Source organism: Prionailurus viverrinus, chromosome B1 (genome assembly GCF_022837055.1).
Source record: "Prionailurus viverrinus isolate Anna chromosome B1, UM_Priviv_1.0, whole genome shotgun sequence".
In the NCBI taxonomy this organism is placed as follows: Eukaryota; Metazoa; Chordata; class Mammalia; order Carnivora; family Felidae; genus Prionailurus; species Prionailurus viverrinus.
In genome coordinates, this window is record NC_062564.1 from 117,455,519 (window position 1) to 117,476,588 (window position 21,070).

At 35.2% G+C, this 21,070-nt stretch overlaps 1 protein-coding gene across 2 annotated transcripts in view; it reads right to left on the reverse strand.

Moving 5' to 3' along the window:
- The window catches only part of GSTCD (glutathione S-transferase C-terminal domain containing), a 133,900-nt gene that overhangs the window by 107,815 nt on the left and 5,015 nt on the right, over nt 1-21,070 (reverse strand). For both annotated transcript variants that reach the window (XR_007151498.1, XM_047855449.1), the window contains exons 2-5: nt 15,685-16,122; nt 14,364-14,819; nt 5,653-5,904; nt 536-629 (exon numbers count right to left, since the gene is read on the reverse strand). Coding sequence is in view for 1 of the 2 variants with exons in the window: in XM_047855449.1 (XP_047711405.1) it covers nt 536-629; nt 5,653-5,904; nt 14,364-14,819; nt 15,685-16,101 (1,219 nt within the window). In the remaining variant the exon portion in view is untranslated. The remainder of the gene's footprint in view (nt 1-535; nt 630-5,652; nt 5,905-14,363; nt 14,820-15,684; nt 16,123-21,070) is intronic.

A 21,070-nucleotide genomic window follows, 5' to 3' on the forward strand; every position in this document is an offset into this window, starting at 1 on the left:
TGATTTTGGCTCAGGTCATGATCTCACAGTTCATGAGTTCGAGCCCCACATGGGGCTCTGTGCCAATAGCATGGAGCTTGCTTGGGACACTCTCTCTCTGCCCCTCCCCTGCTTGTACACACACACACTCTCTCTCAACCTCTCAAAATAAATAAACATTAAAAAAAAAAAAACCAAACAGACTCTTAATTATAGAGAACTGATGATTACCAGAGGGGAGGGGAGTGGGGGCATATGTTAAACACAAGATGGGGATTAAGGAGTGCACTTGTCCTGATGAGCATAGGGTGATGAAGGAAGCGTTGAATTACCATATTGCAAACCTGAATCTAGAATAATACTGTATGTTAACTAATTGTAATTAAAATAAGTACTTAAAAAAAAGAATTAGAAGAAAAATAAAGAAAACTCAATGGATAGTATAATCAAAATATTAGACAAAACCAAAAAGGAAATTAGAGAATTGGAAGATGGATCTGAAAAGACCATCTAGATTATGATTAAAACTTAAAGGAGAGAAGAAAAAACAACTCACCTTCCTTTGGGCTCACTGCTGCAGGAAGACTATTCCAATCAAGGGTCCAAGTAGGGCAAGGGTGGGGAGAAAACATCACTTCAATGCCTTTTTCCTAGAAATAGGAAATAGACTCTTTCTGAATTAATGAATTAATAAAATTCTGTTGTGTTTTAGAAGATCAAATTTCTATTTTCTACACTAACAAGAAGAAACATAAATATTAACAACCATTAAGTGTTCCTCAAAATATTTAGTTACATAAAAAATATGATGTTGTTTTTTGAGAGCACACTTTCCTATTTTTTATACTAAGATAACAAAAAAAATGCTATTTTTAAATTATTACCTAAAACTACATAGAATAAGCTACCTAGAAATAAATTAGGTGTCAAAAAGAAAAGTTACCTGAGGATAAAAATTTTATCAAAAACGCTCCACACAGAGATAATAAAAAACTGATTCTGCATATGTCCATCAAGACCTGTCTTCACATATATGAAAGTTGCTGCCACCTAGGAGTTACATTTACATGACAAAAAGCACCCACTTCAACATAATACCCCAAAACATCGTCCATACCAGTCTTTTACAAGTGCTTATAATGCTCTAAAAAAAGATTCCTCTGTTGTAACCAAATGGTTCCCAACATTTTCAAAAATGAGGACCACTTTCCAGTATACAACAAACTTCTCAGGCTCTTTCCCCTGAGGAGGAAGTTAAAAGTTATGCATTTACTTATTTGATCTGCTGATAGTTACATGGCATACATACGGACTCCCAGACCCCTTGCAATCACATTCTGGGTATGTGGCCCACAGGATAGATATCCATGGTTCAGGTATTTTTATCTTCAGAAATATTATATTCAAAAGAAAAATTTCTGAGAATCTATCACTAGTTTGAATCAATTAGTTCATGAGATTACTTTCCATTATGAAAACCAGATGAATTCTGGTCCCAAAGGAAATAGTATAAAGATTCTTATTTGAGGTAGAGATATATCTTTAGATCTAGAGGCCTAGAGAACTTATCTGCTCCCAGAAAAATAAACACATCTCTCTGACATCATCTACCTCTATTCTATACCCCTTATTTTAGCCTAGCCATACTGAACTTGTTATCCCTCATTTCACCAAATTTAACCTTACTCCCTTAGAGTCTTTTCAAAAATACTATATGAGATATCATTTATATACCATTACATTTATAACATACAATTCAATACTTTTTATAATATTCACAGTCAATACTAATTTTAGAAATATTTCATCATCTCAACAAGAAATTCCATATCTATTAGTAGATACTTTCTATCCTGTCCCCTCCCCCCACCCCCCAGCTCCTTGACCTAGGTAACTACTAATCTACCTTCTGTCTCTATAGATTTGCTCAGGGTCTGTTCAGTAGCTGGACCCTCTGCCTAGAACACTTCTTCCAAATCTTCAATTCATTCAGGTCATTTGCTCAACGTCTTTACCTTGTCAGATAAGCCTTCCTGACCACTCCATCTACAAAGGACCCCAACCCACATAACCTCTACCCCCTTACCCCACATTATCTTTTTATAGCACTTATCATTACCTAATGTGTTCACACATTAAATTGTGTTTTTTCCTTATTTACCTTCCTTCTCAGAATATAAGGCCCATGAAAGCAGTCCAATTTGTTTTTCATATATCCCACATTCAAAACAATGACTAAATATATACATTTTTTGGACTAACAGAATAAATAAATTTCAAACCTTTGGAGAATAAGGGAAATTTTGTAGGTAAGAGTATACCAAAGAAAAAAGAAGAGGGAAAACTGAGATGTGAGTGTTCCTAAGAAATACTTCACTATTTTATACTACCACTTGGCACCAATTTCATTTGTCCTCATGTAACTGGCACAAAATACTGTGACTACACAAAAATTAAAAGTTATTATATAAATAAAATTAATACATGCATATATTATTTTGATATAATATTTACTATTTTTCAAAATGTATGTCAATAATTCACTAGTAAGTAGCAAATACTATGTCCTGCTAAAAAGGAACATTTATTGTATCTAATACATACTACCAAGTTAGAATTAAATGAAAATAGAAATTTTAACTTATTTTCAGGTTTGGACTTTCTTTTTTAAATTTGTAATTTTTATTTTAGAGAGAGAAAGAGAACACAAGAGTAGGGGTGACGGGGAGAGGGAGAGAGGGAGAGAGAGAGGGAGAAAGAATCTTAAGCAGGCTCTACGCTCAGTGAGGAGTCTTATGTAGGACTTGATCCCACGATCCTGGGATCACGATCTGAGCCAAAATCAAGAGTCAGACCTCAACCAACTGAGCCCCCAGCCATCGTTTTTAAATTGTTGATGTAATGTCCCAATCATTTTTTATATAACCATAAGATTTGAAATCAGAAAGAATCCTATAGAATAGCTACTACACTCTCCTAATTTATAAATGGAGAAATTAAGGCCCTTAGGTTAAATAACATACTGAAGATCGGAATGTTAGCTTAGTTACAAAGCTAGGACTAGAATTCAAGTTACCTGGTCCATAGTAGTCTTCCCACGGGCTGCTCCCAAGCCAACGAGTGAGACTGGTTAAGATACTATGTTAGGCCTATTCCTGAGAAACATGGAACTCTCAGACAGATGATTTGGGCTCAAGGATTCCCAAAGTTTTGGCTTGCCAAAACTTTCTCAGACCTCCACTAAACTCTAAAACTTCTCTAACCCAGTCTTCCTTCCTTTCCTGACTCATGTACAAGGGTCAAACCTGCATCCCAGACTAAAGGCTCTCCCAGCCTCCTCTGTCTCCTTCCCCACTTTACCTCACAGATTTCCCTCAGTAGATCTCTTCCACATTTAACCCCATCTTGGAGTCTGCTCAGGGGACCTGAACTAACACATTCTCTGTAAATTAAAAAGTCAGGATTCCTTTATATTTTTTATGTTATTATAAGACAGCTTATTTTTACAATTGCTTGTTAACTTTTCCTGAATTTAAATTTGTTCTTCATTTCTCACTGTTTAAATATTTTTAAGATGTATAAAATACAAATGTTTTTCCTAATGTCATTTTATTGCTAGAAAAGCATAGGTAGAAAAATCTGAATCACCAATTTTTCATTTAAGACTTGTGTAACTATGAATTACAAGCAGATTTTTGGGGGCGCCTGGGTGGCTCAGTCGATTGAGCTTCTGACTTCAGCTCAGGTCATGATCTCACAGTCTGTGAGTTGGAGCCTCTGGTTTGCTCTATGCTGACGGCTCAGAGCCTGCAGACTGCTTTGGCTTCTGTGTCTCCCTCTTTCTCTGCACCTTCCCTGCTCACACCCTGTCTCTCTCTCTCTCTCTCAAAAAAAATAAATAAAAAATAAAAAACAAAAAACAAAAGCAGACTTTTGGTTTGTTGAAACTTTAAAAATTTGTATTTTATTTGCTTAATTTTATTAAAATTTTTTTTAATGTTTATTTATTTTTGAGAGAGAGAGGAAGAGTGCAAGCGGGGGAGGGGCAGAGAGAGAGGGAGACAGAGGGTGTGAATTGGGCTCCACGCTGACAGCAGTGAGCCTGATATGGGGCTCAAACTCACGAACTGGAGATCATGACCTGAGCTGAAGTCAGACACTTAATCGACTGAGTCACCCAGGTGCCCTAAATATTAGTATTTTAATACAAAGCAAGTTACTCTCCTGCTGATCATTTAAAGAAACTCAGGAGGTGAACCTGAGATCCCGACATGGTACTGCCATCTGATCAAGACACATCACACTTTGGACATGCCTTGATATCTTCTAAAATCAACTAAATAATCTTATTTCATTGTTTCATCATGAAGCTAACAAAACTGAGAAGGTAAGGGGCTGGGGTCACTAATACAATCCTGTTCTTTTCTAATTGAGCAAACTCTATTAATGATAGAATTCAAATGCTTCCTAACCCAAGTGGGGAAATATGACTATTTTTCCAGTACAACTCAGATGAACATCTCAAATTACTTCCTGATTTTTCCTCTATTCAAATAAATCTTCAAATAGCTGAAGTCAAAGGCAAAACATTTTTGTAAATTGTTTAGAATGACAGAGAAAAGAAAGTCTATTGGGGAGAACTTGTACAATTAATATTATTAGAAACAAATTTTGCTTCAAAGAGAGAAATATAGATCATATGTGTTATTCTATAAAAAGGCTTTAAAACAGGGGTGCCTGCGTGGCTCAGTCAGTTGAGCACCTGGCTATTGATTTCAGCTCAGGCCGTGATCTCACAGTCTGTGAGATGGGGCCACGTGTTGGGCTTTGTGCTGACAGTGCAGAGCCTGCCAGGGATTCTCTTTCTCACTCTCTCCCTCTCTCCTGCCCCTCCCCTACTTGTGCTCACTCACTCTCTCTCAAAATACATAAATAAACATTAAAAAAGTTATTAAAGTAAAAAGTAAAAACAAAATGCAAAGAACTAAAAACTTAAATGTAGGCAAAAACCTTAGAAAGTAAATTGATATATTCATTTTCATATTCTTTAACTTCAAACTACCATGTCAAAATTTAAAAACTGAGGCCAAATCCTTGCAACAGAAAAACACCAGGTTAAAACAATACATTTGACCAGATGTGATATGACCTTGGTCAATGTCTTGAATATAAAAAAAACAAGTTTTGAGAAAAATACTTTTTTTATTAAAAAATATTTTTTAATGTTTATTTATTTTTGAGAAGACACAGAGTGCAAGAGGAGGAAGGGCAGAGAGAGAGGGAGATGCAGACTCCAGGCTCTAAGCTGTCAGCAGAGCCTGAAATGGGGCTCGAACTCACAGACCAGACTGCGAGATCATGACCTGAGCCAGAGTCGGACACTCAACCGACTGAGCCACCCAGGCACCCTGAGAAAAATATTTTTAAAAAATATATATTCTGAATTACTTGGCTCCAAAGACACATACTATTAAAAATCTTCAATTTACTATACCCCACTTCCATGCAAAAGACATGGAAATATTAACTGGTCAAGGGTGATGTAAAACAACTACAAATAAAATTTAAAACAAAAGTAATGTCAATAAATGATTATAATCTGGGGTAGAATGCTCAGCAACATTATCACATGGAATTTTTCAAAGAAAATGTTAATGAAAACATTTTAAGTACCATTAACTTGGTCATAGTGGGTCTTGGTCCTCCTAAAAATGAAGCATCATTTTGCTCCTCCACACCTGGGACCTCACTTAAGTTTGCATCTTGTTCCTTCAAGGTGGTCAGCAACTCTGGTAAGTGGAGAAATTGGATCCCACACTGAGAAGCTGCTGTTTTTACTCTGGGCACTTCCTGAATCCTTTGGTACCAAGCAGCCAGCAGTGGAAATTCTATCAGCTTTTCAGAAAGTTTCTTGCAGATAATTGCCTAGGCAGACAAAGAACAAAACACACTATTCTATATTTTTTGTGTTTAACAGCCATATTGAGGTAACTTTACATACCATAAAATTCGCACATTTTAAGCATACAGCTCAAACAATGAGTTTTAGTAAATTTATACAGTTGGGCAACTATCACCACAATCCAGGATTAGAGCGCTTATATCACACCAGAAATTTCCATTATGACCACCTGTAGTCAATCTCTGCTTCCCCAGTTAGTTGTAAGCAACCACTGATCTCCTTTCCATGTCTATAATTTGCCTTTTATAGTATTTCATATAAGTAGAACCAGAAAACGTGTCTTTTTTCACTTAGCATTAATTTTTTGAGGTTCATGTATGTAGTTGCATTTACTAGTAGTTTGTTTCTTCTTATTATAAGTAGTAGTCATTGTGTGGAATAATATATTTTGTTCATCCATTTACCAGTTGATAGACATTGCATTGTTTCCAGTTTTTGGTAATTATAAATAATGTTGCTATACAAACTCATGCACCAGTGTTTGTATGGGAATGTTTTTCATTTCTTAGGAGTAGACACTAGGAGCCACGTTGCTAGGTTATATGGAAACTATGCTTAAGTTTCCACGAAACTGCCTAACACTTCTCCCTGATGGCTGTGCCATTTTATATCCTCACTAGCAATGCACGGAGGGCCTAATTTCTCCAAATCTTGCCAATGATTGGTATTGTCAGTCTCTTTTATTTTCACTATTCTAGTGGATGCGCGGCAGTATCTCATTGTGATTTTAATTTGCATTTCCCTATGATTTGATGATGTTGAGCACCATGTGCTTGTTTGCCATTCAAATATCTCTGGTGAAAGTATGAGAGTCATGTAATTGGCAGTTATATATACGGCAAAGAAGTTACAGAGATGGCAAACAAGTACATGAAAAAACGTACATCATTTATACCATTAAAGAATTGCAAATTAAAACAAGGAGACACCACTGCACACCTACTAGAATGGGGAAGAGGCAAAACCCTGACAAAAGCAAATGATGGCAAGGATGGGGAGCAACAGGAACTCTCATTTGCTGCTGGTGGGAATGCAAAATGGAACAGCCACTAAGAAAGGCAATTTGGTGACTCCTTACAAAGCTGAACAACTCACCATATGATCCAGCAATTGCACTCCAAATAAGTTAAAGACTTATGTCCATGTAAAAACCTGCACTTGGATGTTTATAGCCAAAACTTGGAAGCAATCAAGATGTTCTTCAGTAGGTGAATGGATACACAATCTGTGGTACATCCAAACAATAGAATATTATTCAGCACTAAAAAGAAATGAACTCATCAAGCCATGAAAAGACACAGATGAACACTAAGAGCATATTACTAAGTGAAAGAAGCCAACCTGTATACCATATAATTCGAAGTATGTGACATTCTGGAAAAGGTAAAACTATGAAGACAGTAAAAGAACCAGTGGTGGTCAGGGGTTAGGACAGAGGATGAATAGGTGGAATACAGATTTTTAGGGCAGTAAAACTATTCTGTGTGATACAATAATGACAGATGCATGTCATACATTTGTCGAAACCCACAGAATGTACAACCGAAAGAGTGAACCCTATTATAAACTATGGGTTGGGTTATAGTAATGTTTTAATGTAGGTTCATCAGTTTTAATAAATGTACCACTCTGGTGCAGGATTTTGATAGTAGAGGAGACTGTGTGTATGGGGACAGAGAATATTGGGAACTTTCTGTACTTTCTGCTTTATTTTACTGTGAACCTAGAACTACCCTAAGAAAGAAAGTCTATTTTTTTAAAGATATATTTAAAATCAAAACATACTATTTAGATAAGATATAAGACTGACAAAGGACTAATGTCTTACAAAGAATAAGAGGCCCAAAAGGTATTTGTGAATTACTTGAATAATAATAATAATAATAATAATAATAAACATTATATACAGACAAACTAAGAATATATTCACATACTGACTATACTATAAGTAAAAAAAAAAGTAATGGAAAAGACCAATACATAGCAGAAAAAGGACAAAAAATGTGAATGGATTATTCCAAGAGAATCAATAAAAATAACATGACAACATTTGAAATGTCTATAAATGCTACAATTGAAAATCATCTTGTAAAATTTTGTACCTTGTATTCCAGTTTCTATCATCTTTCATTGGTAGTATATTTTTATGCCCCTCTAAAAACTTTTCCTTAATCAACTTCCTTCAAACTTAGAAACCCCTTCCCCTATAATTCACCGGCAAGAACACATTCCACTGTCCCAGACCATCATCATATTTCATAAGTTCTCAACACCCTGAATATAGAGAGTAAAAGGACACTGCTTAGTCAAAAACCTGAGATACTTAATATATACTTACTTATGAAAATTAGTTTAAGTGGTCAATGGAGGAAGGATTAAAATGTGTTGAAGTGTTGACTTCTTCAAAGTTTATTATGTAATACTTTTAAATGATTATAACTTGATGTCTATATAGAGTTTATAATCACTGGTGTATTTTGAGGAATCTCAGTGGAAATTATGCACTCACTGGATAAGTGTGGAGATGAGAGAAATGGAGAGGCTGTACTCTTATTTTAATGGTGATTTAAAGTTTGGTTTTTTTGTTGTTGTTGTTTTTAAGCGAAGCCTTCTTCCCTAAATGTATGAACTGTAACACAGACTCAAGACAATATTACTTTATAATAATGTAAGAAGCACTGTCAGGACTATATTCTCTACAAAAGACTTGATGGAGTAAGGAGGAAATTTCACTAAAGTAAAATAGTAAAAAGATAAAAGTTACAATTATAAATATATAGAAGTAAAAAGATAACTAGCATCATTTACAGCGCAATTTTTATCACACAACACTTAAAGTAAGGCTTTTATTTAAATTAGAAAATGTGAAATCATTCCTCCTGATTTAAATTATCTTTTTGTTTTCTTTTGGCCAGATGCTTTCTCCCTACCATCACAACCAAACTTCAATTTCTTTAAAAAATAGAATGTTCTTGCTTCTTTTTGAGGCACTGAATGTTGTTTCCATAGAAACAGTAATAATGTCACAGATTATGACTGGTGACTATGAACAAATAGATAAATAAAAAGGTCAAATCAAGAAAACCTTGACACATATATCTAGCAATAATCAGTACCAAAGCCGAAGCCAGAAAGGACAGAAAAGTAATAAAAAATTCACATGCATATACATTTCAGTCTATTTTAACTGGACTTTAAATAAGCACAAGTAATTGATTATAAGGGCAGGGCTTATGTCTAAGTCTTTTTGTATATAACAAGGACTTAAAACACTGCCTTGCAAATAATAGTCACTCTGTTGAGTGAATAAATGATCAAGAAACTACATATTAGCTTCAAAGAATAATTTCCTAAATTAGTGTTTTTCAAACAGCTGTTTATGACCCTTGAGTAACTTGCAACATCAGCACAGTTTTAAAAATGACATATAAATGGATAAAGAAATTGTGGTTTATATACACAATGGAGTACTACGTGGCAATGAGAAAGAATGAAATATGGCCCTTTGTAGCAACATGGATGGAACTGGAGAGTGTGATGCTAAGTGAAATAAGCCATACAGAGAAAGACAGATACCATATGTTTTCACTCTTATGTGGATCCTGAGAAACTTAACAGAAACCCATGGGGGAGGGGAAGGGGAAAAAAAAAAGGAGGCTAGAGTGGAAGAGAGCCAAAGCATAAGAGACTCTTAAAAACTGAGAGCAAACTGAGGGTTGATGGGGGGTGGGAGGGAGGGAGGGTGGGTGATGGGTATTGAGGAGGGCACCTTTTGGGATGAGCACTGGGTGTTGTATGGAAACAAATTTGACAATAAATTTCATATATTGAAAAAAATAAAAAAAAATAAAACTTAAAAAAAATGACATATAATAGAAAATATCAGAGTAAGCAGCGTGTAGTAAGATGGGTTACTTTATATAATACTTAGAAGTATATTTAATGTATAGAAGATATATATTTATATAAGTATGTTTTCCCACCTTGTAAAATGCATTTTTTACTGTGAATTAAAGCAAAAAAAAGTTTGAAATATACTTTCTAAATGTCACTCTGGGAGCCAGTTTATAATTCTCATCAAAATTCTTAATTGCCTGGAAATAGCTTATGTGCTAAGGGAACTGAGCTTAAGTCATGATAAATTAATCACATAAGAAATGTTCTCATTTCTTCACCTTTCCTTTCCTCTCCTTGGTAATGATTTATTGTTATTTGTTAGATGCATACGGCATCTTTCCTTCTGTTTGAAAATAAGTTGTGACTAAGTAACAATAATTCATGTTTAAAAGAAATTGAGAAGTTTTACTCTGCATGACAAGTTATCCCATTTAATCAACATGCCAGGCTGCCCTGCTAATATCCAGACAGCTCAGGAGGTACTGAAGCACATTCATTACACTCAAGAAGATATATTTAAGGAAGTGGCTAGTGAAAAATGTGTGAGATGAAAATTATATTTGTTCCTAAGAAATTATTTAAAAAGTTACCTGCCTGATAAGATCAAAACCATTATAAATATCATAATTACTTAAAGACAAGAAAATAAGATCATTTATTCTTAAACTCATAAATAAAAAACTACTGCTACCAAGAGCACAAAATGAAACGCTAATGGCTTTGTAGTTAATTATAATAAAGGAGAGCAAAACTTGTCTGGAGAGAAGCAAGATGTTACATCTATCTAAAGTATCTCCTCCACTGCATCACTTTCCAATCACCTATTATATAAAATGTTTTGTACTTTATATCATTCTTTAGCCATGTTTACTCTTTTGAAAATAAATGTTTAGGTGAGCAATGTAACCAGTAAATGATCTGTCTAAATGGAAATATAATCCCAATTCTGTCTTTTTTACTTATAGATTAGAACTGGTGGGTTATTAAAACTGAAAACTCTTGGGGTGCCTGGGTGGCTCACTTGGTTAAGTGTCCAACTTTGGCTCAGGTCATAACCTCACAGCTCGTGAGTTCGAGCCCTGTGTCAAGCTCTCTGCTTCAGATCCTTTGTCTCCCTCTCTCTCTGCCCTTCCCTCCCTCTCTCTCTTTCAAAATCAAATAAACATTAAAAAAAAAACCCCAAAAACCTGAAAACTCTTAAGGACCTAATGCATGGGAGAGGATATAGAATATACACATTAACCACTAAATAAGCAGCCTCCATGTTGTTGGCAATATGCTGGCTGATAGTAAGATTCCCACTTTATTCCTAATTTTATGTCAATGGGGATGGTGAAAGAGACATTTAGTATAGGTACTTTTGCTTAAAAATCAATTTCTACAATAATTTTACGTTAGCAATACGTGTCATACTTTTTAAAAACTCAATTCAAAGCATTAGAAGTTAACATGTAAAAGGTTAAATCGTGTTCAAATTACGAAAATATTTTATGAAATGGCAAATTTTGTCTTAAAGGAGAATATTTTTTTTGAGAGAGACAGAGGGAGAGAGTGAGTGCAAGTGAATGAGGGGCAGAAAGAGAAAGAGAATCTAAGACAGGGCAGAGGAAGAAAGAGAGAGAGAGAAAAGGGGCTCACCCGAAGTGGGGCTCGTGTTTTACCCAAAGCGGGGCTCATGCTCACCCCATGCAGGACACAAGATTACTGGATGTGGGACTTGAACTCACAAACCATTAGATTGTGAACTGAGCTGAAGTCATATGCTTAACAAATGAGCCACCCAGGTGCCCAGGAGTAGAATAATCTTGTAGATAGTCCTATCAAAGTATACTTGCTTACCAGTAGCAACTTAAAAATAACTATATAATTTTCTATTATCAGGGAACAGCAGGATTTTGCCCCAGTGTTGCTATTCATTGCGATTCCTCCCATATGGTTGCTATCCTAACTACTAGAAGATGCTGGAAAATGACTTAAAGAAGGGAAATCATAAGAGGTGTGCATTTTAATTTATTTCTTTCAAGATGAATTCCTAAACTTTCTGGAGAGGGCTTTATCAGGCACCTTCCATGACGAAGCACTGGGCTATTGGGTTAGCTTTGCAAACTAATATGCACTGAGAAGGAAAAGCTTGGAGCAGGATGGCCACTCTATTTACTACTGTTTGCATCTTTGACTTTATTCTGTTCAATAGAACAGTGTATTTTCCCAAGCTCTTCTAATTTTGACCTCTGGTATTCCAAAACTTGAGTTAGCAAAATTGGCTTCTCTTTTATATTGTTGGCCTTATTCCTTTGGCTAAATATCCCTGCTCTAGGTTCGGCTCTATGTTTCTGATTCAAGCCTAGTAACTTAACTTTCATTCCTGACCATGAACTTGATTGTGATTTTTGTCATTTGAAATGCCACTCCATCACCTCAATGTTTGGTAATGCAAGCATAAATGTTCTGCATCATAGTCACTACCTGAACTGCTTCATAACCAAGATGACTTAAGGGAGCAAAATAAACATAAACAGAAATAATATCAAGGCTTTGGAAAAGAAAGATTAAACCCTAAAAGAAACCGCAGATCCAAGAAAAATACAAAGGAAAATATTGTGAGAATTAGTTTACATGTAAATGCCAAAAGAGAAAAATGGAATCATAGAATATGGGTAATAAAAAAAGGCTGAATATACAAGTTTTCCCCTATTTTAAACTAAGAACAGAATTCTTCAGTAGTATTAGGTAAATTTACTCAGTAGTAGTTAATAGATGTCCTGCCTGAATGGAGAGGGCGGAAAAAAAATCCCTCTCAATTAAAAATACTTCAGCATCAATTGATCCTAATTAGGTAAATAGCATGTAAATTAAACTAAAATCAAACACAAACTAGCTGAAACTAGATGTTTGGACAATGCTCTAAAATCAGCTTCATACAGGTAAATCCAACTTTATATTTGTTTTGTTGAGTTTGAAAGCAGGTACTCATCTTCTCTATCACTTTGTTTTATTTTCTTTGTACCATTATTATTTTATTTATATATGTATGTATATATATGTGTGTGTATATGTATATATACATATATATGTGTGTGTATATATACACATGTATGTGTATGTGTGTGTGTGTATATATATGTGTGTATATATATATAATTTGTTTACTTGTTCATTTCCATCTTCCCCTAGTAGAATATTAACTCCATGAGGTCCGGGACTTTATCTGTTTTGTTCACCACTCTATCTCCAGTGCTTATAACAGTGCCTGATATATACAGTAGGCTTTCAATAAGTTTCTCAAATGAATAAATGAATGATGTGGCATTTTGATTCCATTCTTACAAAATTAAAAACAAAGTTATCTGAGAGGACCAAGAAGCCACAAGTACCAACAGTATTTCATCATATGTATCAAATGACTGGTCTAATGACTGGCATTGTTAATAAAGGGGAGGGTCAGGAGCAAGAGAATTTAGAAATCTAAATTAGAAATCTAGAAATGTAGTCTAATGACTAGAAAAAAAAAGTTGATGTTTTCTCCCCACTGAGCTCTGTGGATAGTATGCACACATATGACATTTAAAATGTTAATCAACATCTAAAGTTACTTTGGTTTCTAATCTTACCTTTAAGAAAATGCCAATTAATACCACCTAACTTACTGGTGGAGCACTGACCTCCAAATAGATTTTCATTAGAAATCTTTTCTCAAAAAAAAAAAAAAAAAAAGAAATCTTTTCTCATTTGTCAGTAGAGATACCTGAAGTCTTGATGATACATGAGAATGAAATCTGATATCTGATTCTTTTAAGGGGGAAGGGTGAAACACTTCCAAGCAAGAAAAATGCAGCTCTTGAAAGCCAAGTGGAAAGCTGAGGAGAGCTATAGCTTCCCATGTTCACTCTAATATTATTTTCACCTTGTTCTTTTTTCCTCCACAAAGAGAAAAATACACACACACACACACACACACACACACACACACACATTCATACTAGGAAAGAAAATTTTCCATTTATATTCTCCCACAACACTGAATAGCTACCTTCCATAATCTTATAAGGAACAGAGAAGCACAGACACAATGATAAAATATTTTTGACTTAATAATACCCAACATAATGTAATTAGTATCTTAAGTGGCTATTTAATTCTAAAATATAGCTGGCAAGATTTTTTAGTGTTTTAATACTGGAACTTCTAATATTTGAAGGGAATCACAGGAGCAATTTGAAATTAATCATAATAACGACTGCTAAATTTTAGCAACTCAAAATTAAAAGTCCTAATAATTACGAACACTTAATGAGAGCTCACCATGTGCCCAACACTGCTCACAGTTCACACAAATTGTCACTTATTCCTCATACTGATCCTACTAGATAGGTAGTATTATCTCTATTTCACAGATAAGAAGATGCAGACAGATATTAATTACTCACCCAGGAGCATGATAGTAAGAAATTGAATAGGAATGCAAGCCTAGGCAATTTCATAGACTGAAACTTACAGTAACATATACAGTCTCGATAACCCTTACCAAAAAATGATGGATACAGGGCAAGAGCACGATATCTGCCAGAGTGAAGTACAGGCCTTCTGCAAACACATGCTCCAGAGGCGGAAGGTCAGACACTTTTGCTTTTCTGATGTGAGAAGGCTCCCTGTTGGTAGTAGCTGGTTCTTCGTACACTGCAAGCTTTGAGAATGCCACTTGCAGTTCCAGGCTCTTGGATGAAGAGTCCAACTCTTCAGATGTTTCTTGTCTAAGGACCTTGCTCTTAGCATGGGCAGGCCCAACCCCAGCAGCCTTCTGTTGCTTCAGCTTCTGGCGACGGAGTTTGTCATCATTATGCACTCTAACGGGCTCACTGAGCTTTCTCTCCAGCTGCAGTATTTCTGCAGGGATAGTTGGGTGCTGGTCAGAAGACTCTTTGAGAAAATTCTCAATAGCTAAAGGGATGGTGAGTTCGCATAGCCTGGTCCACTGACTAACCTGCAAGACAAAACAAAACAAGAGATTAAAGGATTCTTTACTGTCAACACAGCTTGAAGAAAACTTTCTGTTGGGAAATAAGACTGGTTTTGACAATTTAAGCCTTGAGCTAAACCATCCCTGGGCTAGGCTTTTATGCTAGTACAGTGCTTCAAAAGTGACAACACTAAACAATGGTCATGCATTCCTATACCTAGGAATACATGCTCACCTCGAGCATCCTCTTACTGAATAAATCCTTCCTTCTCAAAGCCTTCAAAGTCCATCCATCCCTAAAAAGCACAATTTTCAAAGCAGTGGTACTAGAGCTCCTGTTCATGTGTAAAGTTTCATTTAAAAATTCTCAATATAAAAAAAAAAGAGAGAGAGGTTAGAGTGGGAGAGAGCTGAAGCATAAGAGACTCTTCAAAACTGAAAACAAACTGAGGGCTGATGGGGGGTGGGAGGGAGAGGAGGGTGGGTGATGGGTATTGAAGAGGGCATCTTTTGGGATGAGCACTGGGTGTTGTACGGAAACCAATCTGACAATAAATTTCATATATTTAAAAAAATAAATAAAAAATAAATAAAATTAAAAAATAAAACAAAAAATAAAAATTCTCAATGTAATTAAAACAAAAGATTTTTTTAAAAAGTCATTCTCTAGAAATAATGTCTCCAAACCTCACAAATTAAATCTCACATTCTTATTTCTCAACATTGCACTGAAATATTGGCATACATGAAGGGCTACTTTACTTCCTTGCTTACTATAGGTTTTTTAAATAAACACAATTTTAGCCTCCTACAGAAAGTTAAAATAAATGCTAGACTGAATGTGTTATCGTTTTATGGCTTTAAATAACAGAAAGGGCATTATACTTACTTCAGCACAGGCTTTCAAGCAAGTCTTCTTAAAACCCAGAAGTTCCAAAATTTCCTTCTTTGAGGGGTCAGCTTCATATGATTTCTGGATTATGTGTCTCAGGACAACAGCAAGTCCTGCTCTACAGAAATTGTCTGGTTTTTCTACTACTGCAGGTAAACAGCAATTCTGGACTATTGCTGGAAGTTCTTGCTTTGAAATAATCTGTATTTCAACATCCTGGGGCACTACATTTTTTAGTGAAATATCTGTGCTTTCTTTTGTGAGGACTAAGCCAACTTTGAAGATTTTGCAGTCACAGTATGATAACAAAAATAAAGTTACAGATGTATGAAGAGGAAAGATGCATCCTTCCATTTGGTGAGAAAAGTCCAAGTACAGATATTCTTCTGTAAGACTTTTCTTAATGCCTTTCATTTTCCTCTTTCATTGGGTCACCTGAAGCATAAATAAAAGTGGTTAATAGACCTTAGAATATAGTAATTTAGAAGCTGAAATAACAGACGAATATTTTAAAACTTTTTCTAGAAATCAGCAAGGATTTGTGATAGGTACGATTCTACGAGAATTTGTTCCTGGACTGAAAAAAATGGCTTCCAAAAGAAAGATTTCCACCCCGTGCAATTAACTAGTCTTAGAGGTGATTTTACACCCCTCTAAAATAAGCATACCCCAGGTGCTCTGCAGTAGAACCCTCCCAATCAAGTACTTTGGGGTCTCACTACAGGTAAGAACAAGAAATGAATAGAATACGAAATAAGAAGTAACCAAGAATACTGGGAGCTGTCTGGAGAAGCTTTGGCCATGCTGGGCCTCCAAATAGCTGCTGTTTTATGACTCTACCATATAAAAATTGGAGAGGGGGGATAGATATTCATTCCCTCATGAGAAATAAATTCTCCTAAAGTAAGTGAGTTTTGATTATGATGAGCGTGCTGAATCACAACAGAAAAAGATTTGAAGTTTCCCCATAACTCAGATGTTGACAACCAAGATATCTCAAAGTTAACATGTCCAAAATCATTCACCCCCACACCCTAAACCTGCTCCTCATGTATCCTCCCTGTCTCAGTTAATGGAGCACCATCCTTCTAGTGGTTCAGCCAAACACCTGAAATCATTCTTAATTACTCTTTTCTTTAACACCTCCATAACCAATCCATTAAAAACTTACTTTGGTTCCTCAACATATATCTCAAATCTGTTTATTTCCACACCATCTTCATTGTTTCCACTGTGATCCAAGCCACAATCACCTCTCTTCTGTATTACAGCAACTATCTTCTAACCTTGCTTTCCATCCCACCTCCCCCTCTGTTCTATTCTCAACATAGTGTCCAAAGTGATCCTGTTAAAAATGGAGTAAGATCATGTCACTACTCAACTCAAACACTCCATAGCTTCCCATCCTATTCAGAAAAAAAGGCAAAGCTCCTTACAATGGCCTACAAAGATCTCCTTGATCTGATCACTCAATGCCCCAGCCAGAGTGGCTTGTTATTCCTTTAAAACCCTAGATACACTCCCGCCTTTCCAGTGGGTTCCAGTGCCTGGAATACTCCCTCATCTCCTTCAAGTATTTACTTAAATGTCAACTTCTTATTGAGATGATCTCTGGCTGCTGTATTTAAATTGAAAACCCCAACCCCCATCCTCCCTGAAAAAAACCTTTCTGTGCTTTTCTCCACACTTAGCACTGTGGTAGTATACTATATATTTTGTTTCCCACAGAGAGAATGTTCCATGTGAGCAGAAATTTTGTTTTGTGTACTGCTCTGCCTAAAACAGAACCTGAAGATAGATAGATTAGATAGATAGATTAGATAGATAGATAGATAGATAGATAGATAAAATCAAGAAGTATTTGTTGAATGAATGCATGGATACATACACACACTGGTTATTTTAAAGATGCAAACATACACAATCTTGAGATCAAATTATTGATGGGTGTTTTCAAGTCATACCCTTTAAGAATATTGTCAATTATGATGACTCTTTGTTTGATTTCTACATTTCCTGGGTCTAAAATTCCCGTGTTCTAATCCATAAATCACAATTTCAAACTTAACGCTAGATGGCACTCTTTAAAAGCATTCACGATGGAAGGCTGTCATAGGAAGATGGTAGAGGAAAAATTATTTTAAAAGCCTTTAAAGAGTACACCTGAAACTTTCTTTTAAGTGTACTCTGAAATATTAGTGTACTCTGAAATTTAGGAAATCTTAAAAAATACTAAATTTCCTTTATATTCTAAATTCCTTAGTTTTTTTTAATTGAAAGCAAAACAAATACTTTTAAGTGCCTTGGTCCTCAGCTTTTTTGTTAAAGAGCTAATAATTCATTATAACAAAGCAATATAGTAAGTAAAGTGTTGTCTTGGAGAAACTTTTGATAATGCAAGTAATCACTACTATTTTATTTTGTATTTCTTTTATTAAAACATAACAGATCTGCACAACGTTTTGTTACTTCTTTAAAAGATTATCTAGGGAAAAATTATTTCATATGATTTAGAAGCAACAACTTTTTAACCCATGGAAACCATTTTCTCCCAAGCTTAATTAGCTTTTATTTTAATTTTTTTTTTTTGCACCTGCAGTTTGCTTTAAAACAAACTATTAAAGGGTGCTTATTAAATCTCACAGGCAAAAGAAACCACCTTTTCTAGGAAACTAATCATTTCTTTAAGGAGTTTGTTCCTGTAAATTCTACCGCTGGTAATTTACTGATCTTCTTAATTCTCTCTGCTGATAGTGTGATACTATACAGAAGATCCCTAAATGCTTCAAGAAGCAGATTTGAAAGAAAACATGATTGATTTCCTCATTTGCCCAGCAGTCTAGGAAATAGTAATTATGAGACTAGTCCCGCTCTTTAAAAAATAAAAATAAAAACAAAACTGAAAACAATGTCATGCTCTTTTACAACTTGTGATTTAGAAATTAAAAAATTAGAGTACTTGAATTATTTGCTACTTTCCAAGTACTTGGAAAAAATTAGAGTACTTGCATATAGAATAAGTACCTTGAGAATAGGCTTTTTTACATATTTTATAAACTTTTGTCACTGTGAGCACTTAATAAATGCTAAATGTCAACAAAACAGAATAGCAATAACCTGCCCATGGAGATATCTAAAAATTAATGAGATGCCGGAGAGAAAATGCAAAGTACTGTTGATTCTTAACATAATTTATTTTTCCAATATAGATGTTGGTGTGTTGTGGTTTTTTTTCCCCCCCTGGGAGATTAAAAATGTTACTTAATGATCTTGGAGTTAAAAAATTACTCTCCCTGGGCAATTTCTTCCCATTAAGTACTAACGTAATTTCTAAAATAAATATTAAGTATTAGCAAACCTGTACAAATTTGATATATGTTTTTGGCTTGTACTATGTGTTTTTCAAGACAGTAGAACACAGTTTTTAAGTTTGCAAACATCATAGGTAAGAGAAAACCCTCTTCTCTTTTTTTCTTCTCCATTTCTACCTAGAGATTCCTTACATAATTATTTTTATGTCATGAGCTTTAAAAAGGTAGGTACTATAGAATCATCTTTGAGGTTTCCGGGGTTCCTGGGGCAGCTCCTGTTACTCCATATTACGTTCCTGCCAAGCACAGAGGTAGTGTCATTTGCTCAGCCTTGACAGGTGCCACACTCTAACTACTCCTGAGACAGAGAGAGAAAATAGATGACAAAAACCACAGACTTGGCTGCTAAACAGAGCTGATGGAGGGTACATCTCTTCCCTGGATATGCCAGTTTGTTTGGGAATGCTGCTGAGGAAATAAAAAGGGAAAAGAAAATATTTAAGCCTGATTTTGTTACTTGTGACTCTTCATAGATATTTTTAAACATAACTGAAGCAGTCACAGGTTTAACATTTTAGGCATTTACCTTTTTTTTTTTTTTTGCATTCTCATTCTAATTAACATATCGTGGTCTTGATAAATTGAAGTATGTCACATATCAAAAGGTAAATGAGTTTCATGGGGTTTTTAAACTCTAAAAGCATTTTACTACTTCACTTCATGCATGTGTATATATAAAGAGAAAGAAAAAATATAATAAATGTATTGAAAATAAGCATACTTGTTCAGAAGCTGAAAAAAAGTTTGAAAGTTTTGTGCTCAAAATTCAAGACTGGATCTATGGCAACTAAATAGTACATAATGGATACATAGGTAAGTTATGTATTACATAATAGGTAAAGACCAAAAGTACACCACTGTAACAAAATATTGTTTTTTTCATATAAGAAATTATCACTATGCATGGAATTTGATAGCTTAATAAATGTTAAATGAGTGAACAAAGAATATAATTCTAAATAATCCTACATACATTTGATTGTCCACCAACTATGTGCTAAACACATACACCTTTTATACATTACTTCTAATCTTCACAATCCTTACAAGTACATTTTAGTTCCAACACATGGATAAGAACTATCCATCAATTCAAAAGCATTAATTGAATCTACAAAGGGATCTTATCTGCAAACATTCAGGAATAGCCATTTTTCTAATATAAATAGAACTGTTTTATACATTTAAAATTTCATAAAGTGAAGCATATGCCAACTTTATTGCAGCAACAATTCCACCGAAGTGAAGCTCATCAGAAATTGTTATTCTAAGCAATTGTGCTGGTCTCAGTAATCCTTGATAAAAACCTGTTCTAATTTTTTTTTTTAATGTTTATTTATTTATTTCTGAGAGAGAGGGAGACAGAGTGCAAGCAGGGAGGGGAAGAGAGAGGGAAACACAGATCCTAAGCAGGCTCCAGGCTATGAGCTGTCAGCACAGAGCCTGACGTGGGGCTCGAACCCCCAAGAAACTTGAGATCGTGACCTGAGCCAAGGTTGGATGCTCAACCAACTGAGCCACCCAGGTGCCCCTAAAAACCCAGGTGCCCCTAAAGGCAACCATTTGACAAGATTTTTGGTAGTTCCTTCCTAATTCTCTTTTTTGGATCCTCCACAGACCTTAGTAATTTGTGGTTCAGTACTTTGGCCTATTCTTAGCTACACTCACTCCTTTGATTATTGGCTTTCAAAGTTGTTTTTATTTTTTTAAATTTTTTTTTAACATTTATTTATTTTTGAGAGACAGAGAGAGGCAGAGCATGAGGAGGGGAGAGGGAAAGAGAGAGAGATACAGAATCTGAAGAAGGCTCCAGGCTCTGAGCTATTTGTCAACACAAAGCCCAACACGGGGCTCAAACCCACGAACTGCAAGACCATAACCTGAGCTGAAGTCCCACACTCAACCGACTGAGCCACCCAGGCACCCCACTGGCTTTCAAAGTTTTAATTATGCCACACAATAAGACTTTTTTTTAAATGCAACTCATTATACACTGAATAAAACTGAAACAA